Source organism: Protopterus annectens, chromosome 8.part0 (genome assembly GCF_019279795.1).
Source record: "Protopterus annectens isolate FY-2018-M chromosome 8.part0, PAN1.0, whole genome shotgun sequence".
Taxonomy (NCBI): domain Eukaryota; kingdom Metazoa; phylum Chordata; order Ceratodontiformes; family Protopteridae; genus Protopterus; species Protopterus annectens.
This window is the reverse complement of record NC_056741.1, coordinates 1,246,782,526-1,246,808,426: the sequence shown is the minus strand read 5'-3', so window position 1 is coordinate 1,246,808,426 and position 25,901 is coordinate 1,246,782,526. Positions and strand designations below refer to the sequence as shown.

At 44.2% G+C, this 25,901-nt stretch overlaps 1 protein-coding gene across 1 annotated transcript in view; it reads left to right on the top strand.

Annotated features, from left to right (window-relative positions):
- Positions 1 to 25,901, top strand: part of LOC122808455 (neural cell adhesion molecule 1-like) — a 261,490-nt gene that overhangs the window by 157,794 nt on the left and 77,795 nt on the right. Inside the window, exon 6 of the mRNA XM_044079415.1 lies at positions 15,022 to 15,185. Coding sequence (XP_043935350.1) covers positions 15,022 to 15,185 — 164 coding nt within the window. The remainder of the gene's footprint in view (positions 1 to 15,021; positions 15,186 to 25,901) is intronic.

Below are 25,901 nucleotides of genomic sequence, written 5' to 3'. Positions count from 1 at the left end.
CTGTACAGAATGCATGTAGATGTTGTGGAGCCCTACAGTTGTGTTTGCTGTGTGCGTGTATGTGTGTACACAGTTCTGCCATTTGTGATGCCTACATGGGGTATAATTGACACCCCAGATTGTACAGAGCAGGTTGTACAGCTCACTGTGTCCGTCCACGGCCATGTGACCTGTGCCTGCCTGGGGTTGCACGGGCACTACCAGGTGGAGGTACAGAGTGGCTACTGTCCGAAGACACATGTCCGCTGGAACTGTGTCCTCACTGAGACTGTCCAGGGCCACGTCCATATGGCCTGCTGTGTCCTGGTGTTGACAGCGCAGCACCAGCTGCACTGCTACTGCTACCAGTACTATGGGAGCGGGCATGTGAGGTGGCACGCTCACGTCGACCTACAGTACGTGGTGTTGCTGGCCTACGTCCACGTGGCCTATGCCTCACTCCTACCAGGTGTTCCAGCACAGACAGCTCCCGCTCACGGATTGCCATGCCTCGGTCAAGGATTCCGACCATTTCACCTAATTGCCTATCCAGAACATTAGCAATCTGCTGTTGAGCATTTGCCAATGCCTGGATGTTGTCATTTAGGGTATGGATAGCAGCTCTCTGCAGCCTCTGCCCTTCTCTGTTCTGCCATTCAGCACGTGCCTGTGTCGCCATTACAGTCTGGAACATGCGTCTGGTGATACCAGCTGCTTCGCTCTGTCCTGCAGGTGCATGTCTGCCAGAGGTCCTCCTACGAGCAGCACCGGCCACATGCCTGTGTGGCACATCTGCAGTCATTACACTGACACCATGGTGTGTAGACACACCTTCTGTAGCCACCACACATTCCTGTTCCATGCCAACAGACACTGACTTTCCTTCCTCTATGGCCACCGGTGATGCGGTATGTGTTGGCAGCAGAACTGTGTGCGGGGAAGAGGGGGACATAGCTGGGATGGTAACCATTGGCACAGATTCAGCCCCTGACAACCCTGCCTGTACCTCATGCATATGTTCATCACCGCTAGTATCTGTGGGGACACTAACATCAGATGGACTGCAGGAGGGTAATGCGCCTACATCACCTGTGAATGCAAAGAAATACTGTAAAGTACAATAGACACAGACACACACACACAGACACACAGACACACAGACACACACACACACACACACACACACACACACACACACACACACACAGACAGACACACACACACACACACACACACACACACACACACACAGACACACACACACACACACACACACACACACACACACACACACACACACACACACACACACAAACACAGACACACACACACAGACACAGACACACACACAGACACACATGCACACTGACACACACAGACACACACAAACACAGAGACACACACACACAGACACACACAGACACACCATGCATGTGATTTGTCAGATGGCATGCAGCATGCCTGCGATACAGCAGAGGGCATGCAGCTCAGACATTAATAGTGTTAGTTAGCATACCTCCCTGGGGTGCACACTACAGTAAGCAGGTGTCATATCAGTAGCCATGCAGTTCACACAATCATGGTAGTATGCATGCATCCCCGTGATACACCATGTGGCCCAGAACATGATATCAGTACACATGGCTGACGTGACCTTGACATGTAATCTGCTGCGTGCATTAACATGCATACATGTTTGACACAATGGTGCCCTGACACATGTACAGCATCATAATGGGCTTCACATTGCAGTGTTGTGTGTATGCCCTACAGATAGAATGCATGTTTAGCAAATGTGCATGAGCATGGGAGGGTAGTGTGAGCCATCTACATTGCTATACAGTGTGAAGTACAGACACTGTGCCATTGCATGGCAACATGAGGCATGTATGTTGCTGTAGAATGCATAATATGTACACATTGCATAGCCATAACTGCAACACAGTTGTGATGTTCAACAGATCATATATAGTAGACTTCAGTGACACCTCCAGTAGCTGTGCACAGGCTTTTAGGTTGTCCAGTGTACCACATCAACTGTATAATCGGTCAACTAAGGCTATAATTGGACCATGAATGGACAATGTGCAACAGGGTGTATACACATCCCAAGTACTGTGTGGCTACATGTCTCTGGCCATCCCCCATGGCCATGTGTGCACATGTGTTGGCCAATTGTGTGTGACGGGCATCTTTTCCACATGTCTGTGTTGTCCCATATGACATACACCCATAAATGTCAGATATGTCACAATCCACAGGGCTATGCAGACAACGGGTTGTATGTTTGGTATGTGGGGTATAGGTCATGTGACAGTGTGACAATATTGCAGACAGAACACTACATGTCTGGAACATGTCAGGTGGCACATCACAATATGTGCACCCAATGCAGGGGCATATGACACAATGGTGACACCTGTGGGCTGCCCATATCACAGCTCACTGTGTGGTACTGTGTGCTTACCACACATGTTGTTCCAATGCATACTACATATGCCTCTATTGTAGAACACCTCCACCGTTGTATGCACAGCTGACCACACATGTCGCAATGACAAGTACTGTGGTTTCAAGTCGGTGTAACATTACATTTGTATATATTGCACATGGGTGGCGTGTGTGAATGAAGGGTGGTGCGACCTGCATATCGTGACTGGGACAAACTTCAGGTGTGCAAGTGGTAACTGGCCACATGGCAAATAGATCTACACTGTAACATGCCTTATAGTGATGACAGTCTCACCTGCAACAGACCCATGTCTGTGCGGCACGCCAGAGGTACCTGTATAGGGGTGACACACCATTATGAACATTATCCATGACTGTATGACAGCCACAGGTTGAACTGTGCATGTGAACACATTCACCTGTGTAATAGCATATAGTATGCACATGTGTGCATACACAATGTAGCATACTGTAGTATGCAGCATGTGTGTCCACATACCTGGCATATGTTGTTACTTTACATAATGTACAGTGACACATGCAACTACATGGGATATAATTGCCATATGTGCAGTACTGACTTACCAGGCAACTCCAGGCTCATTGGTTGGGAGACACCCACCTCCACAATGGCAGCTAGTGTTTCTGGATGCTGTTCCCTGGGTGTCCCCAGACTGGCCAGTAGTTCCTCAGTGTGTGTGAGTGGGGGCTGGGTCGGTGGCCCACCACCTGTTCCACCTTGTTCCCTGGCGATTGCAGTGGCACGCTGTTTTGCATGTCATATCAGGTCTGTGCAGTGTCTACGCACCTGCTGGTAGGTGCAGTTATGGCCACCCACATCATTCACCCTCCTGCGTAGATCCTGCCACAGGTCATCCCACTGCTGGGCATGCTGTGGCACATGGCTGAACAACAAGTCATAGTTGTCATGGAGCTGTGGGATGAGGACATCATCCTCCTGGCGGGTGTATGCTGGGAGCTGTGTATGGGGCATTATCTGTAAGACATAATGATGGTGACAGGTCACAGTTTCAGAGATGTACAGAGATACTGCTGCACATACATTTCTATGACATCTACTACATCTGCACAGTTATCTTTGCAAAGCATCATGACACTGACATGACTAACGTGTTTGTGTCACACATGTCACACCCATTATGCATTGGATATCATCACCATATATGTGTGTCACCTCATTACAGTGTTCATACTCCATGTAAATGCTGTCTTGCTGTGGGCATGTCTATTTGCCTGCACTTGTGTTCTTACCTATCTGCACATGCCTCGATGTGTCCACGGTACTACTGTTGACCTGGATGCTGTGTATATGTCACATATCAACACAGACACAGCCGTAATGGACTTGAGCAGTGGCAATGCACACATACGCATGGACACCTGTACATGCATGTGTTTTGCCATATACATCTACACAGCACTGTACAACTGTTCAACATCCTGCCACGGATCGCCTGTATTGCACATGTGATAGACATGGGACAATGGCTAGTCAGATGACATTCGCAGGGATGGTCATCAACCATAGCATGTGCAGGCATGGTTTCCACGCTGTAACAGACAGCCATTGTGCCACCACAAGGTGCATCAGTGCCACATTACTGATCCAGTCAGTTGATAGTACATCTACCATGTGGCCATTATACCATGTATGACTGGGATGACATGTGCAGCTTTGATGGACAGGGTTGCATGGTATGGCGGGAGTATGTCACATATATGGCACAGGGATCTGTCCAGCTTGTGGCGATCCTAGTATTAGGATGGTGGCTGTCCATGAAATATGTCATATAGATCAGAATATGGACATGTAGCATGTCCATCATCATGGTGTAGCAAATGTCCTTCTGCAAGGTAGACAGCATGCTGCATAGTGGAGGTGTGGATTGTGAAGGCTGGTATCGCACATCCATGCATAGCCATTACCCCTTACAGGTGGTATGTGATCCAATATTGGTCACCACAGTGCTGTATATGCTTGTCCAGTGATCTCCGTGCTAATGGGTGGCACCCTGACATGACATGGGTACCTCATATGACTACCTAAGGGGCCTGGAGATGTCACCATGTCGGGGGGGTGCACTGCACAGCACCATCCCTTACACAGTGTCCATAATGTTGCCCACAGCCTAGGTAGTAGTTTATGGGTACAGGGATGTTCACTTAGCGGTGACACTGCTGGTATCATCCATCAGACTGTGCACATATGTCACACACCTCACCCACACAGCCCATTCTGTATGTTGTTCACAACACTGACACAGCTATACTGATAGGTCATGGCCATTCACAGCCTTACATACACAGATGCCTAACATTTGTCTGTGTGGTATGGGCTACAATGAGGGTGGAGTACAACACATTAACCCTGTTCTACTGTATCTGGCACTGATGTGCTGTGCATATGTCACTCTTGCACCTTTTGTAGTTGTGCGTCTGTCAACAGGCCACTGGTGGAACACTCCTGTGACATGCAAAGGTATTTGTAATCAAATATCCGTGCTGTCTTGTACATCTGTACTGCTAACATCTACAGTGCTAATGGTTCATGGACATGCACACCATACTCAGCAGGGTTATAGTGCGGTGCCACCCTAAATGACTGTCATCACCACTTGTGGGTTGATATTATCCAACACCCTATCTGTATTGTATGGTCATGCTAGGCACTTGTTCAGAACTTGTGAACATGTCATGAGCTACTGATTACTATAGCGCCCATTCCACACCATTTCCCACAGGTACACTGGCTGTCCTTCACTTCCCAGCTTGCTTAAGGTACGACAGCTGTTGTACACACGTAATGCACATATCCTGTGGGGCATGGTTGTATATACAGGCATGTCCAACTGTCACGTACTAGTGCTACTGCCTGTCTATATGAGGGATATGTCGTACATGTGGCAATAGAGCAATTGTCTCATGTACACATTCAATGCTCACCTCCCAACATACGGCACTACAGCCTGTGGGGGATGCACTTCTGCAGCCATGCTGGGCCCATAGCTCTCAGGTGTACCTCATTACAAGGAACGTACCTCATTTGGGGTTCTAAAAGGTGCATGTTCCTCAAGGTTCCACATTGGAAGGGTCTGTCACACATTCATTGTTGGAAATAGTTTACCTGCTAGCCATGGCTAAATAGATGGGAATCATATTAATTCATTGGAATATCTTTTTTATATGTAAGACCAGCCTATTTTAGCCATCATATGCCCTTCCTAGTTGATGCTGTTAGTAAGCCAGTTGTAAGTGTTCCACGTTTTGCCCATTTGTCACACAGTATGAGGGCTAATGTTACACAGTTTGGGGACAGGAGGCTGACAGCTATGGCTGGGGGTAATGCTGTCGCCAACCCTGACTGCACCTGACAGTCATTTGGGGATGTGTAACATTTGCAACACACCCCACCCATCACATAGTCTCACATGATCTACACCACTGGCCACACCTACGAGGACAACTTGTGCAGAACGTCTCCATACTCACTGTAGGCAGCAGAGGTAGCCCCCATCATGGAAGACAACATCACCAGCTTATAGCCCACAGACTCATGTGTGCCCATCACATACAGCCAATAGTGAGTTATAACATTCACAACACACCAGTCATAGCTGACTCTGTAGGGGGTCACACTGCAGTTCCACACAACAGGCTACACAAGGCATTAGTCGCTTACATCTTGCTGTCGGGTAACTGCTTCTGCAACATAACCTATGCACCCATGTCACACCTCACCAGGTACGATATGTCTGTCATTCGCCATGTTAGTGTGACTGCCCTGTGATGCCACTTCACAGACTACGTGTGCAGGGACATGCAATAGCTCACCAGTCTTATAGCCCTGAGGGTGTGGGCCTAGCCATAGGGAGCATTTTGCATTCATCCGGACACAATACCACTGTACAATGACTGACTGTGTCACTTCAACAGTTGCCTATGCTCCTATTGTCATTCCACAGGCATGTGGTATCTGTCCGCTATGACTGTCCTGGTCAAACACAATGCTGTGGCACAGATGACTTGCACCTGTCAGCCCCGGGAGTACAGCTCACATGTAAGGCTCTTGCTGCTTCTATACTGCCTGTCTTGCACAGTTTCCAATAACTGTCACTGACAGGGCAGTAACTGGCAGGCACAACATGGGGTCATGTGAGAATGCTTGCATCTTCCTCTGTGATGCACGCAGGCAAGGCACACCTTATAATGCACCACTCAAACATCTCTGCAGTGACTGGGACCTGCCTCTAGGCTCTGCAGAGCACACCTGCAATGACAGGTTATAGACAGACCATACCTTTCAAGCACATACCTGGACCGGCACACCCACAGCTGAGGGGTTCCCATATCCCACTATGTTTTGCACACATCCTGGCAAGTTGCTTAGCACAATGCATCAGAAGTGCTCCACATGCAACTAACTGTGTCCGGGACCGCTATACACATTGTAACACGCAACAGAGTCAATATCATACCCCACGGCTAACATACCTTCTATGTTGGTATAGTGGACAGTGGGCCTCAGACAGCTACTACTGATGTGTGACTGAGACTACCCCACACTTCACTGGGATAGCCACTTATGTACCGACACATCCATGGGTCATACCCTCCGCTCTGCTGGATCAACCCATACACACCACCTCCAAGACCTACATTACCCTTGGCATGAACACTACCACCATGTGACTGGTGTTACACACCTGGGGTTATCCCCTCATTGGTGGATTCCGAACATATGCTAATCGAACTTGTTAGCCACATCCCGGCAACACACCCATCACAGCATACACAGTACATGTGTACTACAACACCTACTACAGACGTCTGCTGACAGTGGTTGTTAACATCATGACACCCATGCAGATGGACAATGCACATACAAATGCTGACACATACCCCAGTGCACTTCATTAGCATGTACACAACTGCATGGATCATGCTATTCCACACAGAGCCATGATGATACACACCAGATAACTGACGCCACTCTGGTGGTCATGTTCCATGGACATATGATGTACAACAACAGGTGTAGGCTGTTGCACAGTGGTGTACATACCCATGTGTGGGGTGGCTCACTGGTCAGCCGTGGTGGGGCCACAGGGTCCCTCATCACATACTCCAAGACTAGCTACGTAAACATGACTGCCACACATTCCAGGGTGTACCACCAGGCATTATGGTGGTATGTCAGTATTCGATGGCAACACCCACATCTGCTGTCACATACAACAGTCACTCAGGAACATTGCAGACCCAGGTATTGTTGGCAACATGCTGGAGGATGGATTCAATGCTGACAGTACACCCTCTCACTCACTACAGGGCCGCAATCCATACATGAACATTGTGGTGTCCCTGTGGTCACACCTACACAGTACTGACCTACACTCTATATGTCCTGGGACACTGGCCCCATGTTACCTTCCAACGTCCCAGGCTGTGATGTCCACCAATCTCTGAATTACATGTCTCCCCACTAGGCCACCATATTCAGTAATAGCCTTGTTTAAGACATTGTAGCCCCTGAATGGCACACAGCAGCATTTATCACACTACACACAGATGGCACCGCATTGCACGAGTGGGACTATAGTCCCACACACCTGACTGGACTGTTCTGCATGGCTATGGGGCACATCATCAAGGACGTCCTTCACAGAGACATTGTTGGGCTCCCGTCCTTTGCTGCCACCCGGGTTGGGCTTGTTAAGGCCAGAGCATGGCCCCTACACATGATGGACTCCTTTCATACAGTTACCAGGGCAGTTGCTGATGGTATGGGAGTCCACACATCCCACATTGTCCTCTCATTGCTTTTCAGCACCATTCCCCATTCTGATATTGACAACATACACATCCACCTGCACATTGTACCCTGTGTCTTAGGATGTTATGCTATGTGGCTCATGGACAGGACACACAGTGAGGCCAGCATACCATAGTACCTACTACATGTCTGGTACATTTGGCATACGACGGTCCTCAGTCATAGGGCCCCTCATGTTCAGTATATGCTTCCCTGCAGAACAGGCTGGCACAGGGGACTTTCCCTACCTAGCTTTCAAACCCCTACATACCAAGCGCCATGATTGCTCCACCAGCTGATACTGACTCCAACCATACGGGTGTCGCTGTGACAGATACATAATATGACTATCATGGCATCAAGCTGCATGACACAAGGTGCATGCACATCACCTTTGCATTACACCATTCACCCACTGACTATCACATGGATGGTAGTCCCTTACATACATATCACATTGTACATGTTTGCAGTACACACATATGTCACACCCACTCCTGTGGTTACCGTATTACCACTGTGGCATGGATATCCTTCTACATGGCCACACCTATCTGTACTGGGTGTGTAGCTGGTACATAGGCACCCATTGTACCTCTGAACTCAAGACATCTACACACATTCAAGGGTACACCACCCCATGTAGGGTGTACCTTACACAACAGCTACAGCTTTACATGTCACAACATTAACACGCCATGATGTTTACTGAGCTCCGACAGTTTAAATATGCGGCTGCACTACGGACACCACATCTGTACACATTTGCATACTACATACTCAGGGGTGCCCTCTGCTGATTAGACAGGGCCCATGTCCACAACATTATTGATGGATATACTCCTCATACGCGACATAAGCAGAGGCCACTGTGAGCAACATGCTCATGGATATGTGCACACACACCACAATGAGTGGGATGTGCTTCTGGGTTACATTCCCAAACCGGACACTCACTATGCTGTGGAACATAAGTCCTATGTACATCACGCAGGGACACTCAGTAGCACTGTTCATGTGATACCTCCCTTGGTGGTTGGGAGACACATGTAGGCCTGTGATCACTGCAGTGGCTGTACTGTGTAGAGGTGCAGGTGACACCTGGCTCTGCTGTTCACAGGACACTACCCTGGAGAGGTGCCACTAGTGTGAACACTGTAGTTGTGCTTACACATGGACTTGTCAGACTGCATAGTACCACACTATGCGCCTGTGCAGCTATTACATGTCCTTTGTGCATGGTTACTTGGTAGCCCTTCCATTTAGATTAGCTATCATGCTATTACTATGCCCCATACCTACAGGCCATATGTATCCTGTTATTGTACATACCAATAGACAATACCTGTGGTATGCATGATATGCCTGGTATGCTGTGTAGAATATCTGTCATATCTACCTATAATACTATACATTACACATATTTCACATAGTATCCCATAACGCAAAGCATACTTGCACAGTGGGACCACCTTACATATGTCATTAACGTTATATGCACATACACATGCGTGCTGTGACAGTATATCAATGTATACTATCCCCTGCTATGGCACGTCCTTGTTGGACATACCCTACCACTGACGTCAGGTTGTATGGCATTGTTCTGTTTAATGCCCTCATGTAGCATCCCTTGTGGTGTCTGTGCTGTGTACCTTGTGTCCCACTGCTGGACGCACAGTGTCTACAAGCGTTAGTATGCTCAGCAAGACATCACTACATAAATACCTTTCCCCACTTTATGCATTGCAGACACATTTAATTAATGCAAACCAGGCTATACATACAGTAAAACTAATTAATACAGATCATGCTATACATAACCTTACATATCGGGCATTCTACATACCTTGTTGTCGTACGGGCTTTGCTTTCTATCTCTCTCACAGTGTTTCAACTGTTATTCGGTATGAGCATATGGTTTGAATGTCTGGCAAGTCATCCTTATATACGTCGATACCTGAAACATGTGGATTCATCCCGCCAATTGGTGTTCCTGAGTGACTAATTACTTGCATATCAGCTGTGCAGCTACTCCATTCGCCAATTACATGGCGACAGTGGGGTATAATTGGATTCTCCACTTGGGCGTTGCATATTTGCCCTACCTTCGGGGAGATGGTCTGTATTGTGTTTTGTTATGTGTAACTGCAACTGCTATGCATGGAGACAAGTATAGTTTGGATTCATGTCCCCCGTGGATTGTGTGTGACAGGTAGAGTATTTGGTTCAACATGTGGGTGTACCTGTCATCCCGACATCTGATAACGGAGTATTGCAATCAAAACCTGCAACATGGCTGTTTGTTCCATTATTCAACGCCTGCAATTTTGCATGCCTTGCATTTCTACATAATCCGTATATATGTGTGTGGGCTCCATCCCTAATTAGAGAGCTAACAGTTAGTAGACTTATGTTACGGGATTGTACGTTGGGCCGTTGTTAACTGGTTTCTATATCATCTGCAGGTGAGCTTGCTACTTGTATACCTCCGTAATTGCAGCGATATATCAGGGGATATGTGTAAGTGACAGCTATCCCTTGTATTTCTGTCCCAGATATTTGCAGTCATTGTGGTTGTGTTGTTAAAAGAGCCTGTTTGCCATGGGTTGCCACCTTTTCATATGGTCATTGTTGGACACTTGCGGGACACAAAGCGGTGTTTACAGGCCAACATGTAGCCACGGTCAGTACACTGGTAGCACATACTTTTATCCTCACTACATACCTATTGTTGTGTGACTTTTGCTACTTATCATATTGCATGTAACATTTAAGTTTCTTACATACAGGCATAACTATTAAATACGACTGTTACATTATATATGGGACATATTTATGTCCTACTATCTCGGACATTTGCCCTTTGTACTGTTTTATGTCAGGACATATCTGCCCTGGGAGGGGCTGTCCCTCCTACTGTGGGACAGGTAGTAACCGTATGCCTACAGCTAGCTATACCCACACCTACTGTACTGATCTGCCTCTGACTTGGCACCAACATACACATGTTGTGGACACACACACACATTACAGTCACACAGAGATGCACATGGCACCCTCAATGCACACTTACACAGACTACGGCACTCACAGACATAGTTGAACACAGTACCTACATGGACCGCGACACCGGCAGTGGTGACTAACTGTCCCTTCATATCATCATACTATTACTTGTGGATGTACTGTTCCGGTACTGTGTTCTATAGGTCTTTCAGCCTCGTGGTTACGCATGTCGGTATGTTACACATTCCATGGTTGGCGGTATCCTATTTATTTGTACCTCCAAGATGTTATGAATGTCGTTGAACTATCTATTATATTTGCAGATATCGCTGAATCCATCTATATCACCATATATCCCTCTATTGCCCTTTCTATGTGTATTATATATATGCATATGTGTACATATATATATATATATATATCTATATATATCTATATATATATATATATATATATATATATATATATATATATATCTGGCGGGGAACGTGACAGGCTCACAGCACCACCATATGCTGTAAGACTCATTTACTGTTCAGGTGTTGGCATTCCGTGTTCCACTGGCTGTTGTGTTTACAGTGTTTGAGGGCTGCCTATGTATGAGTCACACATTGGGCCACCTATACATTACAATTTACAGGTGGTCATGTTTGTGTGCCGTCCATTTTACTGTGTGTGCAGGTGGAGAGGTGTCAGTCCGTAGGGGCCTACACTGTCAGAGTATGTGCTATACGTTCCCTCTTTGCCAAGGCATAGGCATATTGGGCATGCCTCCATCTGCCTACTGGGGCTGGCACAGTCTGTTCATGGTCTGAATCCCTCTGTGCCTGTAATGGCCTTGGCAATTGCGATGGGCTATGAGGGCCTTCACCATTTTGTCCCTGCAGCAGCTGCTTCCGCAGGATCATATTATGTAGCATGGCACATACTATGATGATGTGGGCACACGTGCCTGGAGAGTACTGCAAGGCTCCACCAGATGTATCCAAGCACCGGAACCGTGATTTCAGCATCCCGAACACATGCTCTATGATGATTCTGGTTTGTGCGTGTGCCTCATTATGGCGTTCTTGCATGGGTGTGTGTGCATTTCTGATGGGAGTCATCATCCATGGCTCCAGTGCATAGCCAGTATCCCCCACGAGATGGCCATGTGGGATGCCCCCCCTGACAAATACCTGATACAGCTGTGAGGCATGCCAGATATGGGAGTCATGGTAGCTTCCAGGGCTGCCAACACACACATCCATGATAATGCCCTGGGCATTGCACATGACCTGGCAGTTGATGGAGTAGAATCCCTTGCGGTTTATGTAGCGCCTACCCTGCTCACCGGGTGGTGACTTGATTTGTATGTGAGTGCAGTCTATCGCACCCAGTACCTCTGGGTATTGTGCCACATGGTGGAAGTGGCACATATTGCTGGCCAACTCCTCCTGAGTACTGGGGAAGTATATCTGCTCATTGGCATGTGGTAACATGGCATCCAGGAACTGGTGTAGTACCCTGGATGCTGATGCCTGTGAGATACCCATTATATCTCCAGTTGGCCTTTGAAAGGTGCCTGTGGCCAGTATTCACAGGCTTACACATACCTTTGTGTCCACTGGTATGGGTTCCCCTCTGTTGTCTCTGGTTCTCAGGCTTGGCCGGCACAGCTCCACTATTTGCTGTAAGATGTCCCTGTCCACCCTGTAACACTCTACTATCTCCAGGTCATGTAGCCCCTGGTAGGTTACCCTTGGTCTGAACACTCTCCTTCTCCTCCGAGGCCTGCGATAGTTTTTGGCATCATCCTCCACAACACCGTCAGTCTCTAACACATGCTGATGAATCACAGCTATGGCAGCTCCCAACATGTACATTTTAAAAGTTCCCCGTGTGTTTACACCTATGGTGCGGTGTTTGGGAATACACAGGTGTGTGTTGGGTGCTTTCACACTTTATACTATTGTGCTGTGAACACCGATGATGTCATAGGGTGTGTATGTATGATTGTAGCTACAGGTTATCTTATGTGTTTTACTGCCGGAACTACTATTCTGGTGCCTTTGGTGTTGAATTACATTTGCCTGCCGTGGATTACCTCTTGACCTTCCCTTTACATTTCTGCGTGTTGCACCTACCATTTTCTGGCATGCATCCTGCAGCCTACTTTCATTTGTACTTTCCTGGACCTGGCGTATCTTGCGTTATGTGTGCTACTGCCAGTCTGCTGTCAGTTTGCTTTGCTCTGCTGTGTCAGGTCTCCTATCTTTGCAATCCAATACCTCCCCTCCTTTATTTGCATTCAAATGCCTCCCCTATCCTGTTTTGCAGGTTTCTGCAAGCGGACTTGTCAGCTGCCGTCGATTGGCCTTCGTGGGTTGATTGGTGTTGATTGCTCATTAGTACTCCAATTACCCTACTTCCGCATTTCCTTCTTTTCTTCCCCTGACCTTCCTGTTTCTGCTATTGTTTGCAGCGCGTGCGTCTGATTACTGGGTTTTGGGCACATTTTCATCCTCGTACACATGCACTTTTGGCCACCATGTGTGCTCTCAGCTAAACGATTCCTCCCCACCCCTGTCCTGCAGCTTTGCTTAGCAACGGACAGGCCAGATTTGCAATGCTCCAATGTGCTTAGTGCTACGGTGGCACACCCCTCTGCTGATGTCATGTATCTCCTCTGAGCCCCTCCTCGGTGTTATACTGCTGCGCCGTATGGCACAACCTTCATCCGGCGGGACATTTGCGATTCAGTATTATCTGCCTCATTTGCATGGCATTGACTATTAATTCATAGTTACCGCGCCGAACACTATCGCAAGTCCTTAGCAACCCTTACACCTTGGTTGTGGTGTTCCATGCCTACCATTGTGTATTATGCTGTAAACCTGATTTCTATTACGTTGCAATTTTATGACATTTTTATATTATTTCTTTATGTTACAGCTTCCGCACACATGCCCTGCGGTTGTGCTGTGCGTTACTGTGGACATGACATTAAATGTTGTTATTTACGTGTTGTGCATCTTTTCTTATGCCATTGGCTGTGTATTTCACCATCGGCATATGTTAACGTTGTGATACCTGGGTCTGGCTCTCTTCCATAGCTCCGATGTTCTGTTTGGGAAAATGTAAACCGTGTTTATTGGTTTACATTTCCGTGGACTTACGCTACGCCTGCACCACTTCATGAATCGCTATATGCCTTCATTTGCATGGTGCGACACTGCACATGGGGTGATTAGCATACGTACGCCGGGGGCTGCGCAGATCTGGCGTACGCTGGTAGTGCACGTGGAATTGGATCGCACCTGAATCGCTCTGTGGCCATATTTGGCGTTATAACGCCTACGCTATGCATGCGCCTGGCACAAGCTTCATGAATCCTGGGGTTAGTCTTTTTCTGGCAATTCTCTGTAAATTTATTTCTTTAAATGCCAACATAATTTTCTACAGGAATACTTTCTGCAAATTAGTTATATTAGTATGAGATAAAGTGACTTGCACTTTAAGAAACTGTGGAACAACTTTTTCAGCAAGCAGATTTTTGGTGTACTACACTTCTTTAGAGTCTGTAATACATTCTTAAACTAAACACCAAAAATATTTGACAAAAAGCGTATTCACTATTTTTCATTTTATTCAACTTTTGAAAGCTACTGTCTGTTATGAAAGTAAAACACACAATATCATTTAATTTAAACCATACATAGTTTAATTTTATTTTTTTATAATATTGCCTATTTGTATTTTCATTGTAGAAATGGAGAAGAACTAAGAGCTTTGAGTGGAAAAAGAAAGTTTAATTCTGATAGAACAGAATTAACAGTTTTTAGTCTCGACCAATCAGATGAAGGCGAATACACTTGTAAAGCTGAAAACCAGTTTGGACAAGCTGAAGCCAAGCTGAATCTCACTGTTTGTGGTAATTATTATTAATATTACTTATTCTTTTTTAAATAAGAAATGTCTGGTATGGAATAAAATTAACATACATTTATGAGGTTGCAAAACGTATGGCTAGAATAATAGATGGTAATTCAGCTAGTAATCTATTAAAAAAGTACAGGGTCATTTATTGTTCCTTTACCAAATGTGTTTTAAAAGTTGAAATTTGTGTATAGATTAAACAAGGCTAAACACATTCTAAATTTACAGTATGGCACTAAATACCCCCCCCCCCCAATTATAATGCTGAAAAGCCTTCTGGCCTCTCATTAATGATAATGATTATTCTGATCAAGCCACCACTGGTCATCATATTCTAACTCTATTACAGCAGAATGCTGCATCAACAGTAATGAGCTTCCCTTGTTAAACCATACATCACATATTTGTATTTGCATCTGTTTTCATTTGATATACTGTGTTATTATTTTCCCTTTTTTATGAAGCAGCTATATGCTTTAACTTGAGATTGTGCCCTATTAGTCTATAATTCCATTAAATGCAGGAATGTGCATATACTTTTTCTATGTAGTTAATATAGTTTGCTTTTTCTTTAAGCTGCTCCTTGGTGGCTAAAACTTTGATAGGACCTGATTCTTCTTTCTTTTGCATCATTTCTGTAACTGTAAACTGTATAACTGGAGCTTTTATTCCCAGGTCTGTGCTGAAAATGGGCTTCTGGCCCAGCCGGACATTACCCAGTTAACAAAATATATCAAATAAAAATAAAAATAAATAAATTAACAATTATCTTTCTATCACTAATGCTTCACAGCTTTAAGGAAGCATGTGATATATGTAAAGCAGCCTTCTCTTATGTTATTAATACACTCATCATAGTGCACCTACACACAACCTAAACCTAGGTGACATAATTCACTGTTTACCCTTCTCAGCAGTAATGCTTCAAATCTGAATGTATGTGTGTCAGGTTTTATGTTTTTCTAACACTAGCATAAATGATCTAAAAACTAACTTCTGTTGCAGCTTATTAAGTACTCAAACTTGTGCAACAGTATCTTTCAATGCCAAACACATGATTACTAGCATATTAAGAGTTCTGTAACACTTCAACAAAATTTTCTATAGCTTTGTATGATTATAGCTGAAATTCATATAACAAAGGGTTCAGGTGACATCTGTCTAGCTATCTAGTCTCTCAACATTTATTTGTTTTCTTTTTTTGTTTGTTTGGAAAAGTTCATTTTTTTATGGAATTTGGGGGAGTGAAGCTCTAGAAACAAAAGTGCTTAAAGTCACCATACATGAGGCAGCATACAGTATGACTGACAGCAGGGTGTACTGTATCAATAATATACATCATGTGTACATAGCAAATATTAATATGACACATAATTAATTGTATTTTGATGTAGTATTAATTGAAGAGGTTATTTGAGGACATAGAGATAAGCCCAATAAATGTATGTCAGATAAAAACAGCTGAGGAAAGAAAAAATACCAAACATAAAACTGCAGCCAACAGATGAGATAAAAAATCTGGGTAAGCTATGGCAAGGAAACTAAGGGGCGCACAGATTCAAGGGTACATGTGGAATCGGAGCCAGAGAAAATAGCTTTGTTTACCAATGATATTATACAGTATCTGACAAAAACAGAGCAAGATGTTCCTATTCCTGTTCTGTGGAACACATTCAGATAATGCCAGATATTCTCAGGATTTTAAATAAATGTGGATAAACAAAACCTACAGCAGGAAATTTTATAGCCACATATATAGTTTAACAGCAACCATATCTCTGGGGGAACAACAAATGAACTATCTAGGATTATGCCGCACAAAGAACTCATAGAAATGTGGGAGGAATCTAGGCAGATGATAATCCAAAAAGTGAGTTAATGAAAAGGTTTGACCATGACGTTAGACAGCAAGATAACTAACAATTAATAAAGAACTGAAGAAATGTATTTGGGAAGGGAAGAGGCAAAGGGTTACATGGGATAAGATGATTCTTCCAATGGACCAAGGGGATCTATGGTTGACTTATTTAAGGGTCACTTTAATCCTACACAACTTAGGCTCTTATTTGTAGTGCCAGCATAGTGACAGAGATCAAATGATAAGAGGTAATGATGGGGCAAGTAGGCACTTTGGGAGACTCAGATGGGCTGACCTTCTGGATGCTCGCTTTGGGTGAAAATTGGAGGATCAGGCAGAACATATGTCTACTTCATGACATTGAAATTTCATAACATTGAATTTCATAACACTGAGACCATAACATTGAAAATTCAAAACACTGAAAACCCAAAACATTGAAAACTCAGAACATTGAAAGTGTGCTTCATAACATTGAAAATTACATTGCACAAGTAAATAAGATCCCCTCCACCTACAACAACACCCAACTAACAAACACACCTTTTACTATGTTTCTGCATGTTAGCAAGCCCCCCTGCAATCTGCAGTGGGAGGATCTGCCCCCCACACCCCCTGTAAATTAAATATACCAACTCCAAGATCACAGTACAGTGGAAAAAATTAATTTCATATATATATATATATATATATATATATATATATATATATATATATATGTGTGTGTGTGTGTGTGTGTGTGTGTGTGTGTCTGTGTGTGTGTGTGTATATGTTGACAGATAATACTTTGTAGACTAAGATAGTGAAGCAATGGAGAAAGGAGAGTTTGCCAATAAGGTTCCCAATTAAGGAGATAAATAACAGGCAAAATATGGCTGGAAGCAACTACAGGAATTCAGAAAAGGAGCCAAAGTATTGGGAGCAAATAATTTAGGAAGCAAAGTGAGAGAATGTGAGAAAGCTGAAAAACTCTTTGGATATCAGAAAAGAGATTATTTGCTATACCAGGGTTTAATAGAAAAATACAGACAAAAAGATGGAGGACTGATAGGCGAGTGGCTAGCTGTGGTTTAATTTTTAACAGAAGGAAGAAAAGAAAATGTTATTTAAAAGGTGATAATTAGCAGAACTTAAAAATTGGTATGCTAATTATAAAAATCAATCAGTGGAGCTTAGGAAGGACTGGGAAAAAGATTACATGGACAAATTGCAAAATATCAGTGAGGGAAATTGGAAAAGTTCCTAAGTATGAAACAAAATCTAGATGGTTTGGGATATTTGCAAGGAAGTGTTTCCATAGGTATTTTATGTCCCCTGTAGGTTGCAAATCATTTCCCCAGGTTTAGAGTATTTGTTAGAACTGTATGGAACTGAGAGAGGAAATATGGATCATATCTTTTTAAGTGTGTGGATCTGATGGAATTTAAGAATGCCCTAAAAAATGCTCTAAAGCATTTTTATTACAACAAACTATAAACAAAATCACACAATTGTGCATTGTCATAACAGAACCTATAGTAAATGTATATAACAATGAACACTGAACATAGATTACAACAGTAAAATTCAAACAACTTCATACAACTTTAGAAGTGATTATTGGATATTATAAATTTGTTAGTTCCTAATGATTAAGAATTAAACTAATTAATACAAACAATGTAAATAAGCCAGAACCTGTGACCAGAACTGAAATAACATAGCTGCTTTGCTCCTATAACAGTATAACTGTGTATTTGCATGGGCTGTCTCTGATGAACATGGGGAATGATCTGATAACAACATCCATTCAGCATAATGGATCATGAAATTCCTCCAACTCTTTAAAGAAATCATCATCAATCGCCTTTTCCCCATTTTCTACATGGTCAAGTGTCATATCGACTGTCACCATCTCTCTCTCTCTCTCTCTCTCTCTCTCTCTCTCTCTCTCCCTATTCAGTGTCACTTTCCTAACTACTTCAACAGTCTTGCCTGACTGTTGCAGGTCTTCTTTCACACAAATCCATCCACCTCTTTGCTGATGCCTAATTTCCTCTTTTCTTCTTCCTGTCTATTCCAGATCTTCACCAGATTGTCTTATTTTCTGCACATGTGCCTGAACCACTGTAATCTGTTCTCTTTGACCTTTTCTGCAATCAGAGCTACTTTGGCTTCTGGTATTATATCCTCATTTTTTCATCTGCCCTGCAGTGTGCATCACACCACCCATCTCAGGCACTTTGTTTCCATCATCTCTAGTTTCTTCAATGGCTCTTTACTGCCAGGTTTCTGTACCATGCAGTAGTACTGGTCACACCACTGTTTTGTACATCTTACTTTTCAGCTTTTTTGGCATTCTTCTATTATATACTACACCTGACACTCTGTGCCACTTGGCTGTAGCCCCTCTGATTCTAGCTTTGACCTCCTCATTCAGACTTTCCTTCCCTTCAACCACCCCTCCCAGATACTTGAAGTTGTTAATGTGTCAACTGTTTTGCCTTCTATCTTAATTCTCAGCTTATTCTGATTCCACCCTTTGTTGCCATTACACCTGTCTTATCTGTACTCACTTTCATCCCATGTGCCTTCAGGTTTGCATTCATAAGTTCATAGGTTCAGAGGTAGGTACTAGGCTATCTGCCCAAAGGCATTTATAAGCCTAGCCGGAATGTGTTGGCTTACGCCACCCCCTTAAATTAGTTCCCTGTGCCTCTGTCCAGCAGAGCCACTGAAGTGATCCCCGGGGTACACTTTCTGTTTCCCATCCACTCGTCAAGGTTTCTCTTGAAGAGGGTTAGTGAGGAGCTCTGCCTAATGTAGACTGCAATCTTGTTTCAGAGCATGGGAAGTCTCTGGGACAGGAATCTATCCCTCTAGCATGTCCTATTTATTGTTGTGGTGAGGTTTAGATCCCTAGAGTGTGTGGCTCAAGGGGATATGGTTTTCTTTAGGTGGAGCATGTCCATAAATTCTGGGTTGGACATGGCCTTGTATGTCAGGCAGAGATCACCTCTTAGTAGGTGGTATGCAACTGAGTACAGCTGGAGATTCTTCAGTCAAGCTGCATAGGGCATCTGTTTGAGGCCAGTGATCCTCTTGGTGAGGTAATTCTGTGGTCTTTCCAGGTGTTGCAGGTGTCTTGTAAGGTACATCCCAAATGGGGCATTGTACTCTATGATGGGTCTGATGAGTGATGCGTAGAGGGCACAATGACCTCTTTTGATCTGGATGCAAACCCTTCTGTGATTAGGTGGGCCACATAGATGGATTTTCTAACCACTTTGGCAATGTGATTGTCAAAGGAGAGGTTACTATCTACTTGGATCCCCAGATCCTGTATTATGTCTTCCTTATTTAGGGGGCTACCACCTATGTGGTAGTTTGTGGGTATTATGTTTTTTCCAAAGGGGATGACTATGCACTTTTTGACATTTAGCTTGAGGCCATGATTTTGACACCAGGTATCTGTCTCAGTGAGACCCTTTTGGAGGATGTCGGTGTCAGCCGGAGAGTCAATTATACCCCCTAGTTTGCAGTCGTCTGCGAACTTGGTCAGCCATAGTCCTCCTGTGCTAGACTGTACCTCTGAGAAGTATATGCTGAACAGGAAAGGTCCTAAGACTGAACCCTGGGGAACACCACTTGTAACCGGTTTAGAGTCAGACCTAACTTCCACAACTCTTACCTTGTGGGTTCTGTCCATGAGCCAGTTGGCAATCCATCTCATGATGTAGGGATTTATGTTCAGGCTGGTGACCTTTGTGAGGTCTAGGTAGGCTGTGTGGATCACCTTTCCCTCATCTATAGCCTTGGTAACTGTCTCAAAAAAGTCCACCAGGTTTAGAAGGCATGATCTGCCCTTAACAAAGCTGAACTGGGTAGAGTCCAGTGTTTGGCAGTTCCCAATGTCTCTGTTAATGAGATCCATGATGATGCACTCCATGGCCTTGCAGACCAAGCTAGTCAGGCTTATAGGGTGATAGTTACTGGGGTCTGTTGTGGCTCCACCTTTGTGGAGTGGAATAAATGTTGCTGTGTGCCACTCTATGGGCACGTAGCCTGTGGAGAGGCTGAGTTTGAACAGTGTGTTTAGGTGAGGGGTTAGTTCATCTTTGAGCTTATGTAGGACGTAGCCTTGGACACTGTCCGGTCCCATTGATGCTGTGTTTTTGGCTTTGGAGAGGGCTGTTTTAACCTGTCTGTGATTTCAGGAGCACTACATTCTTCTACTATGGTTATGGGCCCTTTTGGGGCTGAGAGGAGGGTGAAGTTTGCACTGAACCTGTCTGCCAGGATGTTGGTGATATAGGTCGGTTCAGTCTATTTTGTGCCATTCTGCACTAACTCCGAGCAGATCTGAGAATTGCCACTTAGATTCTTGACATAGCTAAGGAATGCCATGTGGATATCTTTGGAGTCCTTGACAATTTTTCTTTCAAAGCTAGCCTTGGATGATTTTATGAGGGATCGTAGTTTCCTGCTGATGCTGATCAGGGATGTCTTCCCATCTTGGGATTTTACTCTTTTCTGCACTAGTTTCCTCCTTCTATTGTATAGCTTGTTTATGGCTGGGGTCTACCAGACTGGTTTCCTTTTCTTGGAGGAGTGAGTCTTGGTTTTGCTTGGGATAGCATGATCCATGCATTCATGTAGGTGCCCATAGAGTGCATTTGTAAAGGATTTTGCAGCTTGGACAGCATTATCCTTTAGCATGGGGGCTTTGAAACTTTCCACCTCGGTCTTAATTAACGTGAAGTTTGCTTTTCAAAAGTTTTTCATGGTAGTTTCTTTGACCGGGGGTGGGGGTGGAATGTGGATATCCAGAGTGATTAGTTTATGGTCAGATCTAACCAGCGAGGGGTTTACCTCTGGTGTGGAACACCGGTCGCCCATATTGGTGATGACCAGGTCCAATATGTTGTCACCTCTGGTGGGGGTGTTGACCAGTTGATCCAGGGTGTTAGAGTTTATAAATTCTAGGAAATGTTGGGCAAGGGAGTTAGTACCTGAGTAGTTCTCCCAGTTAATGTTTGGGTAATTGAAATCACCCAATATCAGGGTGTTTGGTAGGACCTTTATATTTCCCAGTGCTTCCAGAAATGCAGAATGGGGGTCCTGGGACATGGTGGGTAATCTGTAGCAAGCTACAATTTGGATTGCAGTTTTGCCCATTGTTAGTTGCACGCGGATGATCTCTGAGGCATCGTGCTGTGCCACTAACCTGGAGGCATGGGTATCCTTGATGAATATGGATACTCCCCTGCCTTTTGCATTTTGGTCCAGGTTTTGTGGCCGAAATGTATGGTATGAGTTTTAGCCTGGTAGTGCTGGGGTGCTCTCTGGAGCCTTAAACCAGGTTTCTGTTACTGCACATATATTGATTTTTTTCCATACTGAGGAGTGTCTCGAGTGCGTGTATTTTGAGGTTTAGACTTCTGGTATTGAGTATCATTACTCTCAGTTTTTTGTTACTTGTGCGATTTATGGTGGTGGGTTTGTCTTTTGAGCCTTGTCTAAAAAAGCACTATGAGGATGGCAAGAGCCTTGGCCAGTATTCAAAAGCCTAAGGGTGACAGGTACAAGCCATCTCTAGCGAAGCAGCGTGGCTTGTCGAGCATGTCATCCCAGGCTGACAGACGCTGGATCACCTTTGAATGACACCAGAAGCTTAGCCAATTGTTGAAATTGATAATTTTTTTCTTTATACGGTGGTATCATTCTTGGTGAGGGCAGAATGCTACTCAGGGTCATACCAGCCTGGGCTACGTGATCAGAGAGCTCCTCCATGTCTCTTTTCATGTAGTCCAGGGAGGTATGGCTCAGGTCATTCACACCTGCATGGACAATGACAGAGTCATATTTGTACTTGTTCTGGAGTGACCTGAGTGCTTGTGTTATGTGGTGGATCCTGACACCTGACAGGCAGCTAACAGTAACCTGCTCCTTGTTCAGCCTAGTGAGAGGGACATCAGTGTGCCTGACTACAGAATCACTTATTACTGGTGTGTTGGGTATGTTATTTTGCCTTAAGGGCTGTGATTGCATGGCACACTGGTTTTGTGAAGTATGTGTTTCATGGTTTGTATTGGGGGGTGGAGGTTGCTTGGATGTCTGCTTTGGAGGTCTCTGTTGCTTTTGCAGATTTGTATTTAGAGCTTCCAAGTATGTTTTTGTGTATTTATGTGTGTTTTTTTGCCGGTGCTGGTTCCTAGGTCTATGTGAGACTAGTGGTGTGATGCAAGTAATTCCCTTCTCCTCTTGACTGCCTGGTCCACTGGTCCAGTCTTGGGTTGAGAGAGCTTAGCCTCCAGTTTGGCTGTATAATTGCATCTCTCGCATGTATTAGTGTTTGGTGGTAGGAGGAGAGGGTTCCCTCTGTACATGAGGCAGTTGTAACATTGCCTTAAAATGCCCATATTCACCAGTTGGACCAGAGAGTACACCTGAAACTGCCCTCTAGACATGCCTGGATAGGTACAGTGAACTGTTTTACTGATTGGCTGGTGAAGTTGAATAGAGAGCCTTGTCCTTCTCTACAGTATAGGGGGGTCTAGTGCTAAGGTTTATTAGTGCTTGCTATGAGTTTTGAACAAGTGCCAGGCTGAAAAGTGATTGGTTTGAGTGCTTAAGTTGAAAGTTTGTCTAGATCCAAGGGAAAAATTGAAGAGCAGACTTTTTGGTGCCGGGAATAGTTATACCCTAGCTAACCAGCTCTACCTCGTGTGCAAGACCACGCTAATGCAGGTTTTATAGCTTGGAAATGAAAGAGATAGAAATTAGCCCAAAATGGCCAATAAACTACTAATTTCTGGGCTGAAATCACTCCTCCAGGGACAGATAGGCTGCTCAAAGCTCCCCTCTCTCACAGGTGAACAGAGAAACTTCCTTCTATCCAAGTAAGGTATGGGCATTCCATTCCCCTATCCTTTGTTGAAGTTCTTGCTCAGTGTCTGCTTGTAATTTCCCATCATCTACATACAGAAAATTTGTTGATCTGTCTTCTCTGACTTGTTTGTTATTGTAAGCTATTACCAGTATGAATAGCAGTGGGCTCATAGTTAAACCCTGATGCACATCCACTCCCACTGAATACCTCTCTGTAAGACCGAAACTGTTTATACTTGAGTCATTGGGTTCTTGTACATGACTTGCAGTAATTCCACCAATGTTTCTGGGACTTCAAACCATAGAAGGAATGCACAAATCAGATTTCTTGGGACCTTGTCATATGCTTTCTCCTGGTGTAGGAATGTCCAGTTGGACTCTTTTTCTCATCTTTAACTTCTTATCAACTATTTGACTCACTGCAAACATTGGGTTAGCTGTGCTGAATCCTAATCTGTGTCTAAACTGCTCATCTCACATTTTACTATATTGTGGTATGGTCCTAGAAGAGATCAAATGAAAACAGATCTGGTCATCATTCAGGGAAAAAAATGCTCCACTTCAGCTGTAATGCAAATGGTTGGTAAACAGAGTGAAGCAACTTAAAAGAAGTTATTAAGCTGAAATTTGGGGTTTGATGTGCCAAGGTATAGCAATGCTGTAATAAATTATGTTAGAAGAAAGTCGTATCTATAAAGTGGAAATCAAGTATTAAACATCAAACTTGGCAGATATGCCATGTAATAGATTCATAGATTTATAGATAGTTACTAGGCTAAAGACCTGGTGGGGAGGGACTTCCTAAGCCTAGCCATGTTTTCCCAAAAGAATAATGACATCCTGCATCAAGTTTGTCATGACACCACATGGACCAACTCACCATACAGTTCTCATGGTAGCCCAAAATCAAAATCACTTGAATCATACCCTAGCCTATCTATGGGAGATGTGTACAACTCATTTGATCTTGAACTACTGTGAATCAGCTTCAAAGACACAGCTGTATGTTTAACTGAAATGGGGGGGGGGGGGGGGGTCAAATTTGCAAATGTTATGTATTTCATTCTTGGAAACCTAGTATTTACACAATCAGTGAAAGGTACAAAATATAGTGCTACATGGATAACTAGTCCTACAGATAGCAGTTACCTATAACATGTTGTTGTTGTTGTCTTTCAACTTTTCCCGGTTATGGGTTGCCACAGCAGAACTCTGGTCCGCTAATGATTGGCAGTAGATTTTCATGGTGCTGAGCTGCCAGCTCGACACCCAACCTTCAACGAAGGTACGCGCATTCACATGTCTTTTGAAACACCACTCGACCCGCAGGGAGGACATAAAGACTCCACACAGAAGGCACTCCCCGCACACTAGCTGAGAAGCGAACGGGAGAACCTCTTGCTGCGAGGCAACAATGCTACCACTGCACCACTGTGGATTATAACATACAAGTGAGAAATATATAAGGGAAAGAGACAGATTAAAATGGGCATCCTGCAATGTAAACTAACACTGCTACCACTTCATCCTCCCCAATGCACAAATTATATATTTTTTTATGTTTCTGAAGTCAGAACTTACTGCGTATGACAGCATAAAACTAGTCTGATGTGCAGTACCATGGAAAAGTCTAAGAAAAGAGATGGCATAATATCAAACAATATAATACATTTCATTAAATTTGCAATGTGTTAACTCAGGAAGTATTTTGTTGCTGACAATATTAACTACTTTTGTGTAATTAGGTAAGCAGTACAGCAGCACTTATTCATCAAAACAGAAAAAAATGTGATTTATTTTTTTATATGACGCCTTATGACATCACAGAACAGGAGTCAGTGAGCACTCAGGCATGACTTTTGGTAACAGTAATATTTTTTATTATCTCTTAGAAAATTTACACATTTTCAGAAGAGACAGAATGTCAGATTAACAATGACAGCAGACTATGCACCATACAACATAGCCCAGAGAGATCACTGC